We start from the raw sequence: 21,886 nt of genomic DNA on the forward strand, positions 1-21,886 counted from the left end.
GTCATCCAGGTGGGCCCTAATCCAATCTGACTGCGGTCCTCACAAGAAGAGACAACTGGGACACGGACACAGGCACTGGGAAAAGCATGTAAGGACACGGGGGAAGGCGGCCGTCTGTAAGCCGAGGAGAGAGGCCCGAGGAGAAACCACCCTCCCCTCCCGACACCCTGACCTCAGCTTCTGGCCTCCGGAACTGTGTGCAATGCGTGTCCCGCTGTGGGTCCCACAGGACAGGGCTGTGGGCAGGGTCCAAAGACAAGCCACACGAGGACATTCTTCCTCAATCTCACGAGCAGTAGGTCCAGAGGACTGTTTCTTCTGCCCACTGTCTTCCTGGCTTCTGTCAACAGCTCCTCGTCATCCCCTCCTGTTCACTGACCACTCGACTTCCTGTGCTGGCTCACTGGTCTCCCAGGGTTCCACCCTGGCGCCACTTCTTGTCTCCCTGCACCCCAGCCCGAAGTGGTCTCCTCCTAAATCTACTGTCTGCTCCGGATCAGAGAAATCCAAGCTGGAAACCTGCCCCACCTCCCATATTTGGTCCGTGGGCAAGTTCCTTCAGTTCTACATCCAAAGGTATCTTCTGTCTCCATGGTTACAACCTTAAGCCACACTGTCCCCTAAACTACTCTCCTAATTCTACCCTTGGTCTCTCCAGCCACCCTCCACAAAGGAGGAAAGATGAATTCTTAAATCGGAATTTGATCCTGGGATTCCTGTGATGAAAATCCACAGCTCTGCCCGGGAGCATCAGGTCTCCTCACCAGCCACACGCACAGTCCTCAGCACACGCAGCCCCAGCGGTCTGGTCTCTCGGTGCCCTGATGGGCCTGTGCCGCTCGGCTCGCTCCCTCGGCAGGCCTAGGATGCTTTCAAGCCCTCATCTCCCTGAAGAGCTCGCCCCTTCTGTTCCCCAGTGAAGGCACAACGCGGCCCTGCTCAAGTGTCCGTTACTCTGCATCACACACCACCCACTCTTTCACTCATGGCGCTTTATCCTAACCTGCAGTTATTCTGTTACTTATTTAGATCTAGAATGCGAGCCCCGGTGTTTCCTGATGCAGCCCTGCGCACAGCACAGTGCCTGACTCCCAGTAGATGCTCGATAAACACTTGTGAACTAATGAGGGAAGCAACGCAGCCCCACTTAATCAGAGCTGCCAGTGAGGAGCAGAGACAGCCATCTACCGAGGCGAGAGAGTGCTTTTATCACCACAGATGATCTACACTCAAAATACTTCCCGGTGGCGCGCATGTGGCCGGTCACGTGTGATTGGTACACGCTGCGGTCACTTGGAAAACACAGCAGCGGAATCAACATCACTCCCTCTTGAACTACACTTCAAATTGGTTTGCAAGAGTTGCTCATCCCTAAACTATCTTAGATCAATGAGTTATTAAGTCAAGCTGCAGCAGTCTAGAAGAGATGCAAACTGACTCAACAGTTTACTCCTTTGTTTCACGTGGCAAATTTTATTAAAATGGACACAGTTAATGACCATCTCTCCTGATATGGCATTACTAATGGAGTCTTCCTTCACCGATGTAAGACTGTCATTTGACCTTCGTTAGGGATGGGGGATGTGTAATCAGGTAATAACCAGAAATACAAAAACCTGGACGGTTAGCAATGACTCAGGAGACAGTTATAAAGCAGCGATTCTGTGGGATTACGGCAACCTTCGTCAAAAGTACTAGTAATGCTTTTCATTCTAATATTAAAGCACGTGCTGAATGCAAAGATTAGCAAGATTAAAGGGATTTTAGGTAAAAAGTTTAGGCATCTGTCGCATATTGCAACGTATTAAAGTGTGCCTTCACTGTCTCTTTACTTAACAGAATGTTGCCGCATTTTCTGTTTGGGCCAGACACAGCTGCTCCTCTCTCCTCGCGGCCCATCTGGTTTTCGCCCAAGCTGCTTGTGAGACAACACTGAAGAGAGAGACGTGCTACTGGTAGTGGTGTTAATACACTTAACGCTGTGTTACTGACAACAAACTGAAACCTTACGCATCTCACCTACCATATAGGATAATCCCTCTGCACTGAGCAACACGATCAAAAGAGGCAGTGTCTGACGCGCATCCAATTTTCACTACGACCTCGTTTAGGAGGCCAAAGGGAAGCAGGTATCCTTGGCAGTGTTAACGACTGTTATGTTCAAAACATGGAAAAGTTACCGAAGAAATATCGGGGAGTCTGCATCCTCAGGGCGCTCTGAGTAATTATCACAAGCCGTATTTGATACTAGAAGCCATTTTTAAAAGCCCCACCCCCCCCACCCCAAAGAAAACCTTCAAGGGAATTATTTTATAAAACCAAACTCAAACCCCTTCCCAGAATGCTTTTGGGGAGGGGGAGGGGGAGGGGCAGTGGTGGGAAAGGGGAGGGAGGCCAGCGGCCCGGGGCGCAGAGCGAGCTGTGCCATGCACAGCACAGGCTGCCCCTTACCGTCCACGCGGAGCACGCCACACGGACGGCCACATTTATAACCCTACGCTGATATTCAAATTTTCTGTCTTAAGCTAAAGAAAGATTGAATACCCTGCTGTTGTGTGGCCAAGATTGAAGAGGTGTCTCACTGACATTGTTCAAAGTTTATGAAAATATATGAATGCTCAAATGTCATTGGCTTTATGCCTCCAACAGACTGTGGTTTCATGAGAAATCAGTCTTTTAATCAAAATGATTGAATACCTTAAGGTCGAATCCAAAGATATCAGTTAATATCTAGAAACGTGCTATTTCTGCAAAGTTTGCCAAGCTGTACATATTGTGGTGCATTTTAAAGTGTTAATTTGTGCATTCCATACTGAAAATTGATCTTGAGTTTTAGCTTTTTGTCAAGCAAAAACATATGGTTACAAGCTTTATGCATGTTACGTGACGGCTGTTGAAGCTGTCACATGTGCAAACTTGATAACCGATGTGACACATACGCAAATAATTTGCTTGTTTAGTAACAATTCAAAGATTCATTATTCATGCAAACACACATTTTAAAAAATGATCAGATGGAAATAGTCTCCGTTTTGTACAACCTAGTCTGGTTGGTGTGCAAACCCAGATAAAATAAAGCTGGGAACTAAGTGGTATTAAACAAGTCCAAGAATATGGGTATTTTCAGATAATTATTGAACCAGATGGTGTTTTTTGTTAATTCTGCCATCAGTCTGAGAACTTGATGCCTTACATCTGCACTTGGTAAAATAAATTTTACCACTGACATTATTTCAGTTTTCTTAAAATACTTCAATCAGTTTTAAACCAAGATTTGCAAACATCTGCTACAGTACATGCCTATGAAATGAAATTGAGATTATTCCTTTAAAAATACACACGATTACACAGCTTTTAACTTATCACCCTTTAAATTAAATCTTTAGAATTACTAGTCTGAACGTTTAATAAAAAGCAAAATGAGGATGAGATGGCACATGTGAAAATGAACACGGTTAACAGTTCACGAGAAGTGTTGGCTCCTTTGGAGATACCATAGTGGAATTCCACACTATACTTTTTCACAACCGCAACTTCACACAGAAAAATTAACTACATTTCTTTCTGTATCCTTCAGGTAAATTCTCTATGGGATGCAATTAAAGACACAAATACATGATGAATTAATCAAAAGATGCAGGTGATAAAGGAATGTTACCTGCAAGAAAGTTGGTCATCCCTAATTGAATTCTTCCTAAGCACTACTGCTCAAGGGCTTGGTCCCATCAACAAACGAGCAGAGCTTCAAACACACCTGAAACCAGCACACCAGTTTTAGGTCGTTTTTCAGAGACCCAAACAGGAGTGGTTGAAAACACAATTTAAACAGAAAAACCCTCCAAGTGGCTTAAGGTACTTCTTCAAGGTAACAATCTCACTAAAGCCCACAAACAAAACCTTCTTTTCAAACTTAATCATAAATTCACATCTTCTTGTATAGAACGGACTGCATTTGGGTAATAGTCTTCAGTTCCAGGTTCGATAATAAATTTCAAGGGAAGGTTTGTGATTCCTAGTCCCCCTCCCCTTTTTCTTTTCTTCTTCTTCCTCAAACCCAGACCTCGGAAACAAAACTGGTTGAATAATTTAGCACAGTGCTTTCCAAACAGGTGCTCAACGTATGCTGCACACTGACCAAAACCAACCATCAAAACACTAGTGCCTCACAGTTGTTAACTAATCCCACCACAACAGCAGTCCATCAAATGAGCTAAATAAGGTAACCCAATAGTTTCCCATCTGAAAGTAGGTTCTATTTAATGTGGAGACTGATCAGATGAACTGCTCTACCACCAATACCTGCATTCACAGTTGCTCAGGTAGCTAGAGCAGCTGACGACATTTCTCAACGAGGATGCCTTGGCTGTGGGCGCCTCGGAAGCTCCCCCACTGCAGACGGCTCTCAGACTAGAAGTGATTATTAACCTGAGAAAGTCGACTTCTGCTTGCTCTGAGGGGAAGAAGGTGAAGTCGGAGCAAGTGGTCAGCTGTCAGAGGTTAAAGTCAGAGGTGGCTCTGAAGAGGCGGACCCAAAGAATTCAGTTGGTTCACTTCACCGCTTTACTCCTCCAATTACTAGCCAAGGGGTTATTAAAATTTGCCACTTTTCATTATTATTTATACCTAGATGATACATTATTATGTTATATACTATTATTAACGATAATGAAAAAATATGTTAAGAATAATATCTGTTAATTATAATAATTAATGATAGCAAACTAACAGTTAACAATTCAAGGCTCGTTATGTGATGTAAGCTAACTTTTACAGGCATTATTTTATTCACATGCTTGTAGGTGGTACATCGAGTATTAGCCCCATCTGACAGATGAGTAAATTCAAGTTTAGAGAGGTTAGGCTGCTGTCCTGGGCCATGTAGCTACTAATGATATATACAGACTGTAAACCCTGGTCTGACTCCAGAGAAGTGCTGCAAACTGCCCCGTGGTACAGTCCCCAAAGTGACTGTATGAGGTTCATGTATCCTGACATTTAGGCTACGTTTAACAAATGCACTGTTGAAATGTTTCCCTCCCTCTTCCCCCACCTTCTTACATCAAAGGATAAGAAGAATTTTAAGGCACCTGTTTCATATCATCAAGTTATTTTCTAAAAAATCAGAACCAATTAATCTATTAGCTGCAGTAGATGTACATTACACCAAACTATGTTTTTCTTTGGTTAATTTGATAAAGAAAAGGTATCTAATCGTTGTTTTCTTTTAAAAAAGAACTTTGGATTTGTTTGACTACTAGTGATGGCAAACACCTTTCCCAATGCTTGTAAGTTCTATCATCTATTTTATGATTGATCTGTCATCTTTTTTGCCTATTTATTGAGTTTGCAGTGTTTTTCCTATTGATTTGTATGAGCTCTTTATATAAAGAGATATAAAACTTTGATGTGTTATTTGATAAGATTTTTTCTTAGTCCTCTAGTTGCACTTTTCTTTTTTTTTTTTAAATTTATTTAATTAATTTATTTATTTTTGGCTGTGTTGGCTCTTCGTTGCTGCACATGTACTTTCTCTAGTTGAGGCGAGCGGGGGCTACTCTTCGTTGCGGTGCACGGGCTTCTCATTGCAGTGGCTTCTCTCATTGTGGAGCACGGGCTCTAGGCACGCAGGCTTCAGTAGTTGTGGCACGAGGGCTCAGTAGTTGTGGCTCACGGGCTCTAGAGCACAGGCTCAGTAGTTGTGGCACACGAGCTTAGTTGCTCCGCGGCATGTGGGATCTTCCCGGACCAGGGATCGAACCCGTGTCCCCTGCACTGGCAGGCGGATTCTCAACCACTGTGCCACCGGGGAAGGCCTGCACTTTTCTTTTGGGAACTTTGGACATAAAAAATTTAGCTTATCAAATAGCTAAGTCTATCAATCTGTTCCTTTGTTATTTCTTTTGTTTGCTAAAATTCTGGAAAAGTTTTCTCATTGAGATTTTGCTATCTCTTCAATTCTATTCCTGTATAAACTTTTATGATTTTATTTGCATCATATTTAACTTTTTAGTGCATCAACATTTGCCTTTGTGAACTGTGTCCAATAAAGCTCTACATTGGTCATCTGCTATCCTAAGTCTCACACAATTTATTAAATATTAAATAATATATCCCTTCTACATTGATTTGCGAGTCCTCCAAGAATGTGTACACACACACACAAATACATATATATTAATTGATTATATAAAATAGACTCAGCTTTTGATTAATCTATTTGATCTCTTGCTTTCTTATACTTTCTTAGAGCTTTGAAATCAGATGTACTTAGCTTTGAATTCTGGTTTTGTCATTCAGCAGATCTCAGACAAAGCTCAGTTTTCTCATCTTAAAAGGGGATGGTATCTACCTCCTACGGCTGGTGTGAGGGTTGAATGAGGTGAATTTCTCAAGCCTCTGGACTCAGTGTCTGGGACACTCAGTATGACAGTCACATCAACTGCTAACCTCCACCCCCAACCAGATTTTATTTGTTGTAACTTTGTTTCCATATCTCATAACTTTAGTTCCCTTGCTCAGGGTTTATTAGGATTACAACTACAAATGACATTAGAGAGAACTGTCTTCCTGTTGAGAAACACTGTACATTTCACCCTCTATATACTTACAAATAAACACCTTGTTTTTCAAATAAAGGAATTAACTTTAAATGGGCATGGACAATGCTCTCGATTTGTGTGTGTGTGTTAGAATTGTGAATGGGATTATTCCTCTAGTATTTTTCTAATTGGTTATAGCTACAAATAGGAAGGCTCTTCATTTTTGTATATTAATCTTGTATTCAGCCATTTTACTGAGCTATTAATTTCATAGTTTTAAAAAGTCTCACAGGACTTTCTAGGCACAGAACAACTTACAAGCAGAATCATAACTTTCCTTTTTCTAAGAGCTATACCTACTTACTTTAGTTTTAATTTTATTTTTTTGTTAACCAGAACTGCCAGAGCTATTTAAAATGATGAGTGGTCAAATGCAACCTTGTTTTGCTCTTGATTTCAAAGGGAATGTTTCATATTACAGAGTTTTGAGTGATGTTGGCAGTTTATACTAAGTAAAGGAAGTCATTTTCTCATCCCTGGCTGGGTTCCTTATCTTTACAAAAATTTTACCTTTATTTTATATTATTGGATTTTATTTTATGTATTCTGTGGTATTTATATATTTTATGTAAGCTACCTTAATTTTCTGTGGGATAAGAAAAATATACAAACACAATCTATTCATTTTGTTCAATTTTTATTCTTTAGAAAATGATTTTATATTAAATGCCCCCTTTGGGCATCCTTTGAGATAATCATTTGATTTTCTAATATAATCTATGATGTAACTGAGGGATTTTCTAATACTCTCAAGACTGTTAAATGTGCATGAAAGGATTATGATTATTTTATTTACTATGTTCTACTGATGACGTTCAGGTCTGTATTCTAAGTGAGGTTTACGAGACTGGTAACTGAGAAGGGGATGGGGCATGTTTAACGATGTTTAGACATGAGTGTGTTGTACAAGACTGTGGGCTCCAAAAGTTACTCTCTAAGTTTTCAAACCTGTAAAACGTACAATTCCCATGTCATAAAACTTTCTAGAAAATTTTTAGAAAAAAAAGTCTCCATTTATTCTTGTACCAACCAATTTGTTGACATTTTCAAAATCTGTCAACCTTACATTATTATATACCTTATTTTCTTTAAGGCATTGTCTTTTTATCAATTGTTATAATGAATTTTTTCTTGGTTTTTCAGGTTTACCGAACTTCTATCTGAATTATCTAGATTTATTCATTTTTGTTTTTCTAGGTCACTTATTACAGCTTTTATTCAATTATTTTATTACTTCTTTTTTTGCTCTGACATTTTTTAATTGTTCTAAGTAATTTAATTTACATCTTTCTTTTTCATTTATAAAAGCATTTAAGACTGTGCATTTATTTCTGAGTTCAACATCAGTAGATTCTAATGACATTTTTTATTACCTTTTAAATAGTTTGTAACTGTATTCGATTTACTTGTTTTTTGTCCAAAAGTACTTTAATATTTATAGGTGATTGGCTGTGTTTCCATTTAAATTTTTATCATTTATCATACTGCAATCAGAGAATATGACTTGGTAATTCCTGGTTTTTAAAATTTACTGTAATTCCCTTTAAAGCTAATTATAAGTTCCATACATTTTCCACAGACACTTGATCATAAAGTTAATGCTGTGTTTAACAATTCCAAGTTAAATACATATATTTATTAATTCCATCTTATTCATTATATTCTTCAAATGTTCTGTTTGATTTTTCTTCTTTTTTGATCTACCATAGACTGCTATGGACTTAACGCTCCCACCTCAACTGTTTATAGCATTTTATTTTTCAATTCAATTATACTTTGCCTAGTGGACCTTTTGCTAGATTATTCATAATGCTATATCTTCGTCTGTTCATTTAATCATCAAAACTTTGTTCAACACATATGATGTGTCAGATACATTTCTGGGATCTGGGGATGCAGCTGTGAACAACCCCATCCTATGGGGCTTCTACTCTAGAAGGAGAGGAAAATAATATAAGTTAAGTAAATAAGTAAAACAAAAAAGTGCGTTAGATGATTTCAGATATGTTTTGAAGATTAGCTAAGAGTCTTCGCTGACAGCCTGATTATGGATCCAATGAAGTGTGTGCACTGATCTCTGAGGAATCACCTTGAGGGACAGCATCATCTGGAACATGTTTTGGCAATGCAGGGGTAGGGGAGGGCTGCAGTTTTATGTAGGACAGCCAGAAACGGCCTTGATGAAAAGCTGACATTGAGCAAAGATAGGAATTAGGGGAGGAACAGTAAGTGCAAAGGCCCTGAGGTTGGAGCATTCCTGTTAGGTCTGAGGAACAGCAAGGAGGCCAGTGTGGCTGGAGCAGAGTGGTCAAGGGGAGAACAGCTGCAGATGACGTTTAGGAGCTATGTTACATAGTGTGAAAAATTTGGTTTTTATTGTGAGTGCAAAGTTACACCACAGACGGTTTTTAGCAGAAAAGAAACATGAATTGACTTATGTTTCAGGACTGCACTGTCCAATATGACAGCCACTAGCCACTTGTGGTTATTTTAATTTGAATTAATAAAAATTTAATTAAATTAAAATAAAAATGAAATTGAAAATTTAAAAAGTCCTCGGTTGCACAAGCCACATTTTAAGTGCTCAAAAGCCACATGTGGTGAGTGGCTGCTACTGGACGGCGCAAATACAGAGCATTTCCTCCATCACAGAGAACTCCCCTGGGCAGCCCTCTTTCAGGAGGATGACTCTGGCTGCCATGCTGGAAGCCGATGGTAGCAGAGCAAGGGGGGCTGCAGGGAGGACTGGGAGGTGACTGATGAGAGACGGTGGCCTCCTGGACCAGAGTGAATGGAGGAGGAGGGAGAAGTGACCTAATCTGAGATGGATGTTGAAGGCCGCCCTTGAGCATTTGCTGACAGTCTGGATGTGGAGCTATTGCTCAGTCCTTCAAAAATCAAGTATTACGTATCAGCTGGATTCCATCAATCACCATGTAATCACCTCAAGGAATGGCATAAATTGAGTAGTTGTTGAACAGAACTGGCATGTTGGCTACTCAATACAAAAGATGGAAAATTTCAGCCCTATCATCTTTTTTTTTTTTCTCCCTCCCTAAAATAAGTGGATCTCTAATCCTTCTAACAAAGCAGGGTCATGTGGGAATGGGAAAAAACTTTCAAACTTTCCTTAAGTGGACACATAGTACATGAATTATTAACCCTTAAAAAGCTGAGCAATTAACCTCCAGCAAGGTTACAAAGTATCCTTTTACCAGGTATAGAAAATCTAGGCGAAGTGATTACATCCACCTAATTGAGTGAGTGTGTAATTGAAAACTACTTTGCCAATTGCAAAGTCCTTTACAACTGCTTGCTATTATTTGTCTTAATTAGTACTGTTAAATTATTTAACATATTATTTTACCAAGATTTCAGATAGAGCTATACATTTTCTTTTCTGTTCCTAAAACATGGCAGATGCTCAATAAATACTTGTGGAAAGAAAAAGAAACCGAATGAATTGATTCCTACTACCCCTCAGTTTTATATTAGGATTATTGCTGAGTCCCCAAGTCTCCAGGTGGTAGATATGTTGGAGAGAGGTGCTTTGCCTGGAACCTGGTGAATGAATGGGTAGGTTAAAATAAAATCCTTCTTCATGGCCTTCAGGGCAACTGTGCTAACAGTGGCTACAAATGCCACTGCTTCTTCTCTATCTTCAACTATTCTGACACACTTTGATAAAATACAGGGGTATTTTAGTGGCACTAGATAAAAAAATGCTAGGATGAAATAAAGTTGATGCCATTCTAGGGCAGAAAATCAGAAAGAGAAGACAAAAATGTAATCTTACTATAACTGGATCAAGAGAAAACTCATAGGATGAAAACTCCTCACAATTATAACAGATTTGGTTGAACCTTAATTATTACCAATATCCTTATCCTAAATTCCTTATCTCTGGTGGGACAGGTTGTTAATTACTATAGTACAACATTATTAATTTTACCATGCCATTAAACCTCACCTGCCACGTAAGAAAAGTCATCCCAAATATAAGCCAGAGTCGGGGTAGTTCAGTTCAGTTTGGCATCAGTATAGTATAATACCTTGCCTCTGAAATGTACCCTATCATAAGCTCATTATACAGCAGGAGTAAGGTTCATAACAGAAGCAGTTGTAAAAATTGTGATGATTCTAATACTGAAATATGTTGAAACTATAATACATAGTGCTTTGAGTTCAAAATAACATGTACTTGTTACCATGTATTTAAGTAACTAATTTTTAGAAGTTAGAAATTAGTCGCTTATACCAGAAACTAATACACTGTAAATCAACTATACTTCAATTAAAAAAAAATTAGTCCTAAATGAGGAAATGAGAAAACCAAGATTCCAGGTATCACGTAGGTGAGCAAGGAAAAGATAAATTTTTGACTCACAGAACAGATCTCTAGCTTTGTATGTTGAAGCAAATCAACATTCACCACTTTAACATTCATAAATATATGACTTCTAATATTTGTCCTTACATGGGATTTCTGGCACTACTCAAAATCACAACACCAAAAAAATCTGTTTATGCAGAATATTACAATGGTTTAAATGTAGCTGCTGTCCATTTTCAGATTAAAAAAAACTTTAAGCTGATTTTAAAAAACAGCTTTTTAAAATACACATAGCCAAGATCATCAGTTTATGGTCTGTTTTATTTCTTGCCAGCAGTCACCGTTAGAAGTTATAAAACTATAACAACTGCTTTCCTTTACATCACTCTCCAATTACCCTGATAACTGCAACGTCTGAAGAAGTTCAGGATCTGTAAAGCCTGTCACATTATAGAAACATGTCTCCTTAAACCAAATGTGAAATTCCAGTAATTGAAGTGATAAATCTAATGTTTTTGCCAGGGTACTTTTGATGAGAACTACAGTAGTAAATTAGGAAATATTCTGTGCTGTTATATCATGGTAAAAGCCTTTCCATTACTTGTTGTCAGTCACTAGGGATGGGCAAATAACTCAGCTGTCAATCTAGCTGGAAAGCCCCAAGTTCTGTGAATGATCAATAAAGAAAATATATATAAACTCTCCATTATCTTCATATAATTCTTTCAACAACTCTCTGCTGTTTTCTTTCCTGTACTGGAGCACATCTCATTTATTCAGAAACAGATTGGAGATCTTGGAATATTTCATTTTTTATTGCTCGTTATATGTCATCTTGTTTCCAAATGGTATATGAGTGTTACATTTCAGTAAGTACAAGCAACTATACCTTGGCCGCTGACGGTAATTTTACACATGATACAGACTTAATTAAATTACTAATAACTTTTACCTCCATTTTGTTATTGATTTTTCAGCTAAAATATTTATTGCCTTATATTTCTACTTTAAATGTCTATTCTTTTTTTAAAAACATCTTTATTGGAGTATAATTGCTTTACAATGGTGTGTTAGTTTCTGCTTTATAACAAAGTGGATCAGCTATACATATACATATATCCCCATATCCCTTCCCTCTTGCGTCTCCCTCCCACCCTCTCCATCCCACCCCTCTAGGTGATCACAAAGCACCGAGCTGATCTCCCTGTGCTATGCGGCTGCTTCCCACTAGCTATCTACTTTACACTTGGTAGTATATATAAGTCCATGCCCCTCTCTCACTTCGTCCCAGCTTACCCTTCCCCCTCCCCATGTCCTCAAGTCCATTCTCTACGTCTGTGTCGTCATTCCTGTCCTGCCCTTAGGTTCTTCAGAACCTTTTTTTTTTTTTTTTTTTTTTAAGATTCCATATATATGTGTTAGCATGTGGTATTAAATGTCTGTTCTTTAGCATTTCTTCTGATCACACAGAAATAGTCCGGAAGTTATACTCCTTTCACATTAGCCTAACAGCAAAACATCAGCAATTCTCTCCCAACTCAGCTTGCTTATATATACAGGGGAAAGATATCTGTAACTTACTATTTCAATTAAAACAATTAATCTATTTAGGCTCCATCATCTTCCATCGTAGACATATCAGTTCTTGAAACCAGGTAACAGGATGTATGTTTCTTAAATTACTATGAAATTTCCAACTCACTGGTGTGGAATAGCTACTATTGTTGGAACATAGCAACCATAAACCAACTTTCTGTTCATCTGCACAGTCCTATTCAATTCTCACATGTTTTAAAGGAAGAAAAAGTAGCAATACAGATAAACTATTTTCAAGTTTTACTTTCAGCTTGGATGAAAAAAACAAGTAAAAGTACTTGAAACGTCAATGAAAAAGATTAATGGAGATAAAGTAACTCATATCCCTTACCCTCAACACACTAAACTTCTTTATCACATATTTTGTTTTGGCTGATGGTTTAAAAATAGTCAAAAGATATGTATAGCTGATTCACTTTTTTATAAAGCAGAAACTAACACACCATTATAAAGCAATTATACTCCAATAAAGATGTTAAAAAAATGGTCAAAAGAAATAAGAATTTGTGAAATAAGAATTTATGGAATCTAAAAAAAAAAAAGGTTCTGATGAACCTAGGGGCAGGACAGGAATAAAGATGCAGATGTAGAGAATGGACTTGAGGACACGGGGAGGGGGAAGGGTAAGCTGGGATGAAGTGAGAGAGTGGCATGGACATATATACACTACCAAGTGTAAAATAGATAGCTAGTGGGAAGCAGCCGCATAGCACAGGGAGATCAGCTCGGTGCTTTGTGACCACCTGGAGGGGTGGGATAGGGAGGGTGGGAGGGAGACGCAAGAGGGAGGGGATATGGGGATATATGTATATACATATAACTGATTCACTTTGTTATACAGCAGAAACTAACACAACATTGTAAAGCAATTATACTCCAATAAAGATGTTAAAAAAAAAAAAGAACCTACTGAATAGCACAGGGAACTCTACTCAATACTCTGTAATGACCTATATGGGAAAAGAATCTAAAAAAGAGTGGATATTTGTATATGTATAACTGATTCACTTTGCTGTACACCTGAAACTAACACAACATTGTAAATCAACTATACTCCAACAAAAATTATTTAAAAAAAAAAAAAAAAAAAAAAAGAATTTGGCCACTTAACAGCATAAGTGGTGAGATTAGAGGAATCATTTATCTGGAATGAAAAGTCCTGATTTGGTTAAGAATGTGCAGTTTTGTGCATCTTTATTGAAACCAAACTCAGAGTTACTTGGAGAAAGATAAAAGGACAAAAAAAGAAAGAAGCAAACGGCTTGACCTTTAAGAAGGTAGTAGAGATGACTTAGGTTCGAAGAAATTAAAATGGGGGCAGCATTTGGTGTCAGCCAGAAGCTGGGAAAAGGACAAAGGACCGTCTTGGAATGAAAGAAACACTAACAGGTTATGTATACCTGGAGCACCAAACGTTATAAAACTCAAATTGGTGATCAGGTACTCAATGATAATGAAAGTTTTCACTTCTTAATCCCCCTGAATCTCAAAGGAAAAATTTTAGCTACTTTCTTTAGAAAAGGTAAGTTTAACAACCTGAACAAGGAGAAACATCCGGTGAACATGCCAGTCAGTCTAAACTAGCTTTGTTCCCTCTGGCCTCCATCCGAACTAAGCAGGACCAGACGACCCAAACCAGCGCTCCCGGTCATCTGGCAGCACTTACGTGAAGTCCAGGGCTTTTTCTTAGAAAATACACAAGTCTCTATAGGATCTGGCCTGCGATCTGAAGTCTTTTTGGCAACAGAAATGTCGAGAACTGAACACATTTCCTCAAGGACTTCAGCTAAAGAGAAACAGTGCTTCACACACTGGGGCACAGGGCCTAGCCGGCGACCTAACGTTCTGGGTGTCGTTTACCTGTGATTATAAAAGGCAAGAGTCAAGAAAACATGAAAAAAATATAAGGCAAACAATCCGCCTGCTAAATTTATTTTCAGAAAGTATACACACTTTAGAAACTGTTTCATCAGGGCTGTTAGGGGTCCCTGGTGGTCCTGCAGAGAGCCTGAGCGCAGGCTGGCCAGGGGTACATTGCACCTCCAGCCTTCCCATTCAATGGGACGAAGACGCCCCCTTAAACCACGGCACCAACCCTCTCCAGTTAACACACATCGCACTACATGTGAACGCTTCTGTTCTCACCTTGCTTCACCGGCAAGAATCCAGAGAGCATGTCTGCTGGCTTTCTTTCCTCTGGTAACTAAGCCACATGTTTTTCCCTTTTAGACAAAGCCTTTTCGAGCGTTTTATTAGAGAGGGATAGAGGCGGAAGGAAGGGGTGTGCTCCAAAGAGCCGGGGGGAGCTCTCTCCTCTGCTGCCATCTGAATTTGTCATTAAAAGTGCAAAGGAAAAAAACAACTACTCATCACTTAATAAATATGGATCCTACAACAATTCCTGCTGTGAAACATCACGTCTTCACTAAGAAGGAGAAAAACGAGTTTCTCCCAGACCTTTACTTGAATTTACAAGGAACACACTTTCCTAAAATTGCCCACATGTCACTGTATCTATTTTTCTTTTTAAATCAGGCATTAAATATGCATCTTGACTCCCACGTAGGCAATCTGCAGCACAGCAAAATGACTGTGTATTCAATTATAGGATAAATAAATATAGCAAACATTAAGGAGAAAGTTTCCAACTCCAGGGCGCCAGGCTGGTGTCCTTCCCCCTCACAGAATCAGGTGCTCTCTGTCAACTACGGCAGTGGCACAGGCTGTGCCGAAACTTCTAGGAGCCGTTAAAGAAAATGACCCCCTTCTGTAATTAGAGATACTGGGTTAATCTGGGGGGAAAAAAATCTCCATGGAGCTAGCAGCTGAAGCTAGTATGTATCTAAAGTGATAAAAGGTATATTTTAATGAAGAAAACTAGCCACTCATGAAACAAAGTATTTATATACCTCCTTTGCTATTATGAAATTAGGTTAACAATTCTATAACAAATTGAATTGCAAACCAGCAAATTCACAACAAAGATTTTTGTCCTTCATTCTTGTTCGACTGCAGAGGTTTTTAGGGCAAATTCTACCCAGATGCTTAATCAGTTGAGATTATGGGGGAGATCTGCTTCTAACCTTTCCTTAATAATTTCAATAATTTTGGAGAAATGCTTTCAGTTGAGGTTACTTCTAGGAGCCTGCTGCAAAGTGTAGTAACACTTGAAAACGAAATGTTGAGGGTTAAAATGATTATGGCTCATTTATGCATCATACTCTCTAGACTCCCCCAGAGCCTGCCTCTTCGTCCTATTTGCTCTGATGGTGCTTTTAAAGCGCAGCGACGTTCATCCCAGCCAACTCACGATGCAGGTGCCCAAAGACGCCATTCGCAGAGGTACTGACGACGCTCCAGAATGTGAGGGCTCGACTGTCCCAGCAAACAACTGTCAGCGTTAGCGTTATCGATTGACTTTAACATTTAAATATATCAAAAACCAGGTGGAAACTTGTGTTTGCAGGTTTTAAAAGAGGGTTTTAATATAGCATGTAATAAATATTTAAACACTAAATGTGAATTTAAATTCCACTATTCTCAATGGGTATTTATGTACCTTTATTTGGCTATTATAAAAACTTTCCAAACACTGGCCAGAAAAAGTCAATTTTGTCATCAGGCAAAATTCATACAGAAAGTATTTCAAACAAATATAATGTGCCAGACTGCCCCATTATTTATACTTACCTCTTATAAGCCTTTTCAAAGGGGAAGTATGATGCAAGTTTAAGACACATTCAGTTTATAAAAATGGTACCACTGAAGTAGATTCTATTTGACATTTTAAAAATATTGAAAGAATCCAATATTTATTCTTTCATTTAACAAAAATTCATTGAATACTAATTACAAGTATTTTCTGACTTTAGAAAAAATATTTAAATGGATCAATATTTTCTTACTATTTTTCTCTATCATTTGGATTCACGTCATTCGTAAGCAAAGATGTTTTTCACGTACAATAATAACTAACACAGCCCTGTCTATAGTAGCAAAGAAAAACTGCCATATGTCCATGTATAAGGGAAGGGTGATTAAGCCACGGTGCCCGCCCTATTATATGTTATGTACTGATTCCGATGAATAATTAGATCTGTATTTATTGATCTGGAGGAAAAATGAAAATTACAGAATTACGTGTATCCCGTCCCCTTCCAAAATATTTGTAAGGGACACAACTTCTTATTCATAGAAGGCTGGTACACACTGAGCTGTGAACAGCGATTTGTGGGTATGTGAGGAGATGATCTTTTTCTTTATTGTAACAAGTTGTTTTACTTGTTACAAGTCAATTATTTCGTTAATTTAAAATAACGAAAACCAAAACTAAGCACAAACCAAGAGTGGCTTCATAAGTGAGACTCAGATTTTAACCTTTGATTCCACACAGGTTTTCAGGGTGCTCACGTCCCACCAAGTTTCCTACTCACCGCCTGGCGCGGATACAATGAAGCTTCCTTTGGGCCACTTGGGGATGCCTAGTGCTCTGTTATTTCTAGGAGGATTTGACTGCTCCTGACAAGGGACCAGTCTTTGCTATATGAAAGAGCAGTGTGGCATAGACGTCAAGACTTGTTTGCTATCCAAACGTGTGCTTTTCCTTAAGGAAAACATTCGTTTAGACGGCTCCATAAACGGGAGGCGTGTGGAAGCTAGATTAGCCCAGGGCCCAGGAGAGAGACGCAGGCAGCAGCAGAGCTCCCTGTATCTCCGGGGGAACGTGGGGGGCGGCAAGAGTGTCCTTCGGGGTCCAGCACGGCTGCACGCTGGAGCAGCTGGGCAACCACAGTGCTGTAAATACTGCTGTGTTCACGCAACTGCTGCTGACTCCAGTGAGACTGAGACGTTCAGCAGGCAGGGTTCGCCACCTCTGATCGTGTCAGCTGCCTGGACACAAAAAGCAAACGTTCCCCACTAAGTAAACACAGCAAACTTTCTGGAAACGAGGTCCCCAACTCTATGCGCATAGGCACTAAAGGGCTAGCAAGTCACCCCCAGGGACCCACTTCTTATTCTGGTGACACAGGACCGTGTAGGCTTTGCCAGTTTGGCTGTGTGGACGGCTCTCGGTGAGTTATCACCCTAACCTGTTCTACTAACAGCCCCCGTGAGTCTCTGGTCCCCCACGGCTGGAACGTGGCTACTGCAATGACTACTAGACGAGGCCAAGAAACACTGCCACAAAGTGATTTAAGGTACTTTGGTCTATTCTAAGTCACTGTTTCTTCTTCAAGATTTCCACTCATTACATTTTTAATTTTATTGTAATTTTGTGTCAGTTTGCTAGACGAACTCATCAGCTATAGATTAACGCTAATTTATACACTTAAATTAGAAAGGAATAAAAAAGTGCAAGTAAGCCTCTATCTAAGTGTTTGGTAACAAACAGGCTCGAGTTATAACTTTTAGTCACAAAGATTAATTAGTTCAGATAATTTAGAAGTGAGATCCAAGAAGACTGCTTTTTACCAATCAATTATAAGTCATGTTGACCTTCTTGCCATCCTTTCCTTGCTTAAAAATTTCAGGCAGGCAAGAACCTTGCCCCCTCACCTCCTACAAACCCCAACACAAGCACTTCACCCCGGCAGGTGTGCCTCCAGGTCGGCATCTCTGCCCAGCCCGCCCAGCCCCAATTTTCTTCCTGCTGATTCCTCGCTAGGGGTCTCTTTCTCAAGGGCCCAGTTCACAGAAGGATCCTTCGGAAAGCCTTCCTGCCCCAGGAGTTTAGTTCTTCTCTGGACTCCTGGATTCTGCTGTCTATATTTCATTTAGGGCCTTTCTCCCAATGAAAGAGTAAATTTTTCACAGAGTTTCTTGGCTGCTTTGGCCAAAGTAAGCGAAGCGGAGTTGGGTACCCTCCTTAGAGAGCGACCTCTTTCTTCTGCAGGTTGTGTCACAGCCCTGGTCAATGTCCCCCTCCCCCCTCGGCCCCCACTGTTAACTGTCCAAATTCCCATGTGTCTCCAGAAAGCCATTTTCAAGTAAAAAAAAAAAAAAGTCACGTTTGTAGAGTCCATCTGGATAAAAACTTTGGCTTCTTACTTTTGTTTCACCTAGTTTCACTCCGAAATCCACAACTTTTTTTTTTGGCCATGGGTCCTTATAAAAGTAAGGGCCACCCTGGCAGGGGTGAGGCCACTGGGAATCAGGCTCCAGGCTAACAACCTGCGGGTGAGTCTGTCCACCTTTGAGTTAGATTCTCCATGACACAGCAAGCAGCTGAGGCCGGGGTTGCTGGAGAACTTGAGCACTTGGTCATTCAACAGGTGGCTCTCAGGGAAAGGACAACCGGAGGACTCCCGTGATTAGGAAGTACGCATCGGCACCCGGGGATGGAGCCAGCGAGAGGACCATCTCTGAAGGCAGCATAAATCTACAAGCCTGCAAAAGGCTTGAATCTGGTCCAGGCATATCAGCTACTCAATCAACAGTAATTATTTGTTTACATTACCTGGGCCTTATCACCCATGCCTTTCCCCACTAAGAAACAGATCAAAGGGATCACTCTCTTCACAAACCTAAGTTTATGAAATGCCCTGAGGCCTGTTTCAAGGCCAGCTTCTTTCATTTCCTCCTTCCTTCTTCAATGTAGAGATTCGAAACTCAGAGAAAAGGGACACTGGACAGAATGGAATGGGTTAGCCTTGATGCTGGTGCCAAGTTCACCTGGGAGAAGGGGTGAACTATGCAGCCCTACAAACTAGTCCCACTATTTTTCATTAAAACTTTTTTATTATAAAAAATTTCAAAGATATTAAACTAAACAAATAATATAATAAACTCTTGTGAAACATCACCCACTTTCCACAATTATCAACATTCTCATATTCTTCTACTCTCACCTGAACTCCACTCAATGATTATTATTTATTTTTACAGTATTTTAAGGTAAAATTTGCATGCATGGAAATGTGCAAATCTTATCTGTCCAGTTCAGACAAGTGGCCGCACCATGTAACCCACCTGCTGTCTCTGGACAGAACATTTCCATCACCGCAGACAGTTCCCTGGTTTCTGCCCCTTCTCCTCTCCCCACTCAGAGGCAACCGTTGTTGTGGCTTTCTTTTTTTTAGCCTTTGATTAGTTTTGCCTATTCTAGAATTTCATACATATTGATGAGTACAGGACTCACAGTTTTCTGGGTATGGTTTCACTTGTTCAGCCTAATGGCTGTGATTGTGCTGTGGAATATATTAGTAGTTCTTTTGACTAAGTTTTAAAGAAGAAACGGACAGAATGGCTGGCACAAAGGTCCCAGGCAAAACGACAACAAAATCTGCAAGATGTCCCCCTTAAAGGCTTCTCCCACGTCACGCCACTGTCTTGTGCTGTGCCTTTCCTGACTTTATAATTCAAGACGTTCTACTTCATTTCTTTAAGTTCAAGATATCACTGATGTAAGATGCAATTCTGATTAGAACAAATTACCTGGACAATGAAATACTACTCAGCCATAAAAAAGAACAAAATTTTGCCGTTTGCAGCTACACGGGTGGGCCTGGAGGGCTCTGTGCTAAGCGAAGTCAGTCAGGCAGAGAAAGACAAATACTGTACGCTACCACTCATGTGTGGAATCTAAAAAATACGACAAACTAGTGAATATAACGAAAAGGAGCAGATTCACAGATACAGAGAACAAAAAACTGGATACCAGTGGGGGGAGGGGGAGGCACAAACTACTGTGTGTAAGATGGGCTCAAGGACGTACTGTACAACACGGGGAACAGAGCCAATATTTGGTAATAACTGTAAGTAGAAAGTAACCTTTAAAAACTGCATAAAAATTTAAAAATTAAGAAAAAAAAAAGAACAAATTACCTGGGATTTCTGTTTTTAGAAAAAATATAAGGTAAAAACATCGTTGCAATGTTGAGTGCGGCAATACGACATGTCTCCTTTCTCCACAGTACGGCACAGTACTTAAGAGTTGGGTTCAAACCCAGGCTCTGCCACTTGCGCCTTGAACAAGTTACTTAAACTATCTGCGTCTGGACTTGCTTTACTGTGAAACAAGGGCAATTCCACTCTTACAGGGTTTATGAAGATCAAGTGCTTTCATAGGTGTGAGAAACTTAGCACAGTGTTAACAAGTGCTGTTATTCCAGCTTGCCACTGGCACACAATTCCTTATTTCTCTTCCCTAGTCCACCCTCACGGAACAGTTATTTCAATGTTATCAACACTTAACTAGGAACTGAGCCACTGAACAAGGGGATACATGGTTCAGTTTTCCTTGGGCACTTACATTTAAAAATAACCTGGTGCAGCCAAGTAAATTAAAAAAAAAAGTCTGTTAACAAATATGTATCCTTAAGTAGTGGAATACATAGGGCTGATGCGTTTGAGCTGGGGGATTTTCATTTACTTGACTACACCTACTAAACCTTACAGTTTGGTTACGTCCCTGTCTATCACTTATTGCCAGTGGATTAAAATATGTGCGACTACCTATAAGGTGTAAGATAATCAGCTGTGAATCAAAAGGACAAGATACAGTGGCTTGAGATAAGAAAAATAGACAAAAATAAAGAGCTTTTCTCTATACCAATAAAAAATGATAAATAAAATATAATTGAAAAATTCTACACACAACTCCTACAAAAATATTAACTATACAGGAAAAATAATTGGTTGAAGGACTAAAAACTTGAGTAACTGGTGAGAAATAGTGTTTCTGTAAAGGAAGTTTTAAAATTATAAAGATGACAATTTACTTACAGTTTACCCTGGAAGAATGTATGAAACAAAGGAGAAATGAAGGAATCTGTCTTATTCAATATAAAAACCGAAATGCATAAGCAAGAAAGTGGGTCACTGATAGAAGAGAAGAGAGGTAAGTGTATGGAACAGAATAAAGAAACTGTGGAGCAAATAAAATACATGTGGGAACTGAACAGGAGATAAAGGTGGCATTTAAAATCAAAGAGGGAAAGGTACGGACCGTTCAATAAATACATTGGGAAAATAACTATGTGGGGAAAAAATGAAGTTAGAGCTTTATGTCAGACTTTATACCAAAATATGTTCCACCAAATGGATTAAAGGTTTAGATTTGTAAAAACTGAAACAACAAAAATACCAGACTGTAGTAGAAATGTTCCTATAACCCTGAAGTAGAGAGGTATGACACTAAAGTCAGAAATCACACATATATATTTATCTTAAAAACAAACAAAAAAATCATTAAATAAAGTTAAAAGAGGAACAAGAATTCATATAGTAAAAAATACAAATGACGAATAAACACATGAAAGAATGTTCCATGTCACTAGTAATCGTAAGAGCTTTTCTGCTGCACATATTGGGATGTTGTTGACATGAACGTGTAGAAGAAAGTGTGGTGAGAAGTTGT

General features: G+C 39.4%; 1 protein-coding gene across 4 annotated transcripts in view; it reads right to left on the reverse strand.

The window, feature by feature from the left end:
• ZNF407 (zinc finger protein 407) overlaps positions 1-21,886 on the reverse strand; it is a 517,289-nt gene that overhangs the window by 133,964 nt on the left and 361,439 nt on the right. The window contains exon 9 of one of the 4 annotated variants that reach the window (XM_082353376.1): positions 14,715-17,418. The exons of the other annotated variants lie outside the window; for them this stretch is intronic. Coding sequence (XP_082209502.1) covers positions 17,411-17,418 — 8 coding nt within the window. The 3' untranslated portion in view covers positions 14,715-17,410. Of the gene's footprint in view, positions 1-14,714; positions 17,419-21,886 lie in introns of those variants that run through there. 4 annotated transcript variants of the gene reach the window in all.

The sequence above is a fragment of the Balaenoptera borealis genome (assembly GCF_965194805.1).
Source record: "Balaenoptera borealis genome assembly, chromosome: 14".
Lineage (NCBI taxonomy): Eukaryota > Metazoa > Chordata > Mammalia > Artiodactyla > Balaenopteridae > Balaenoptera > Balaenoptera borealis.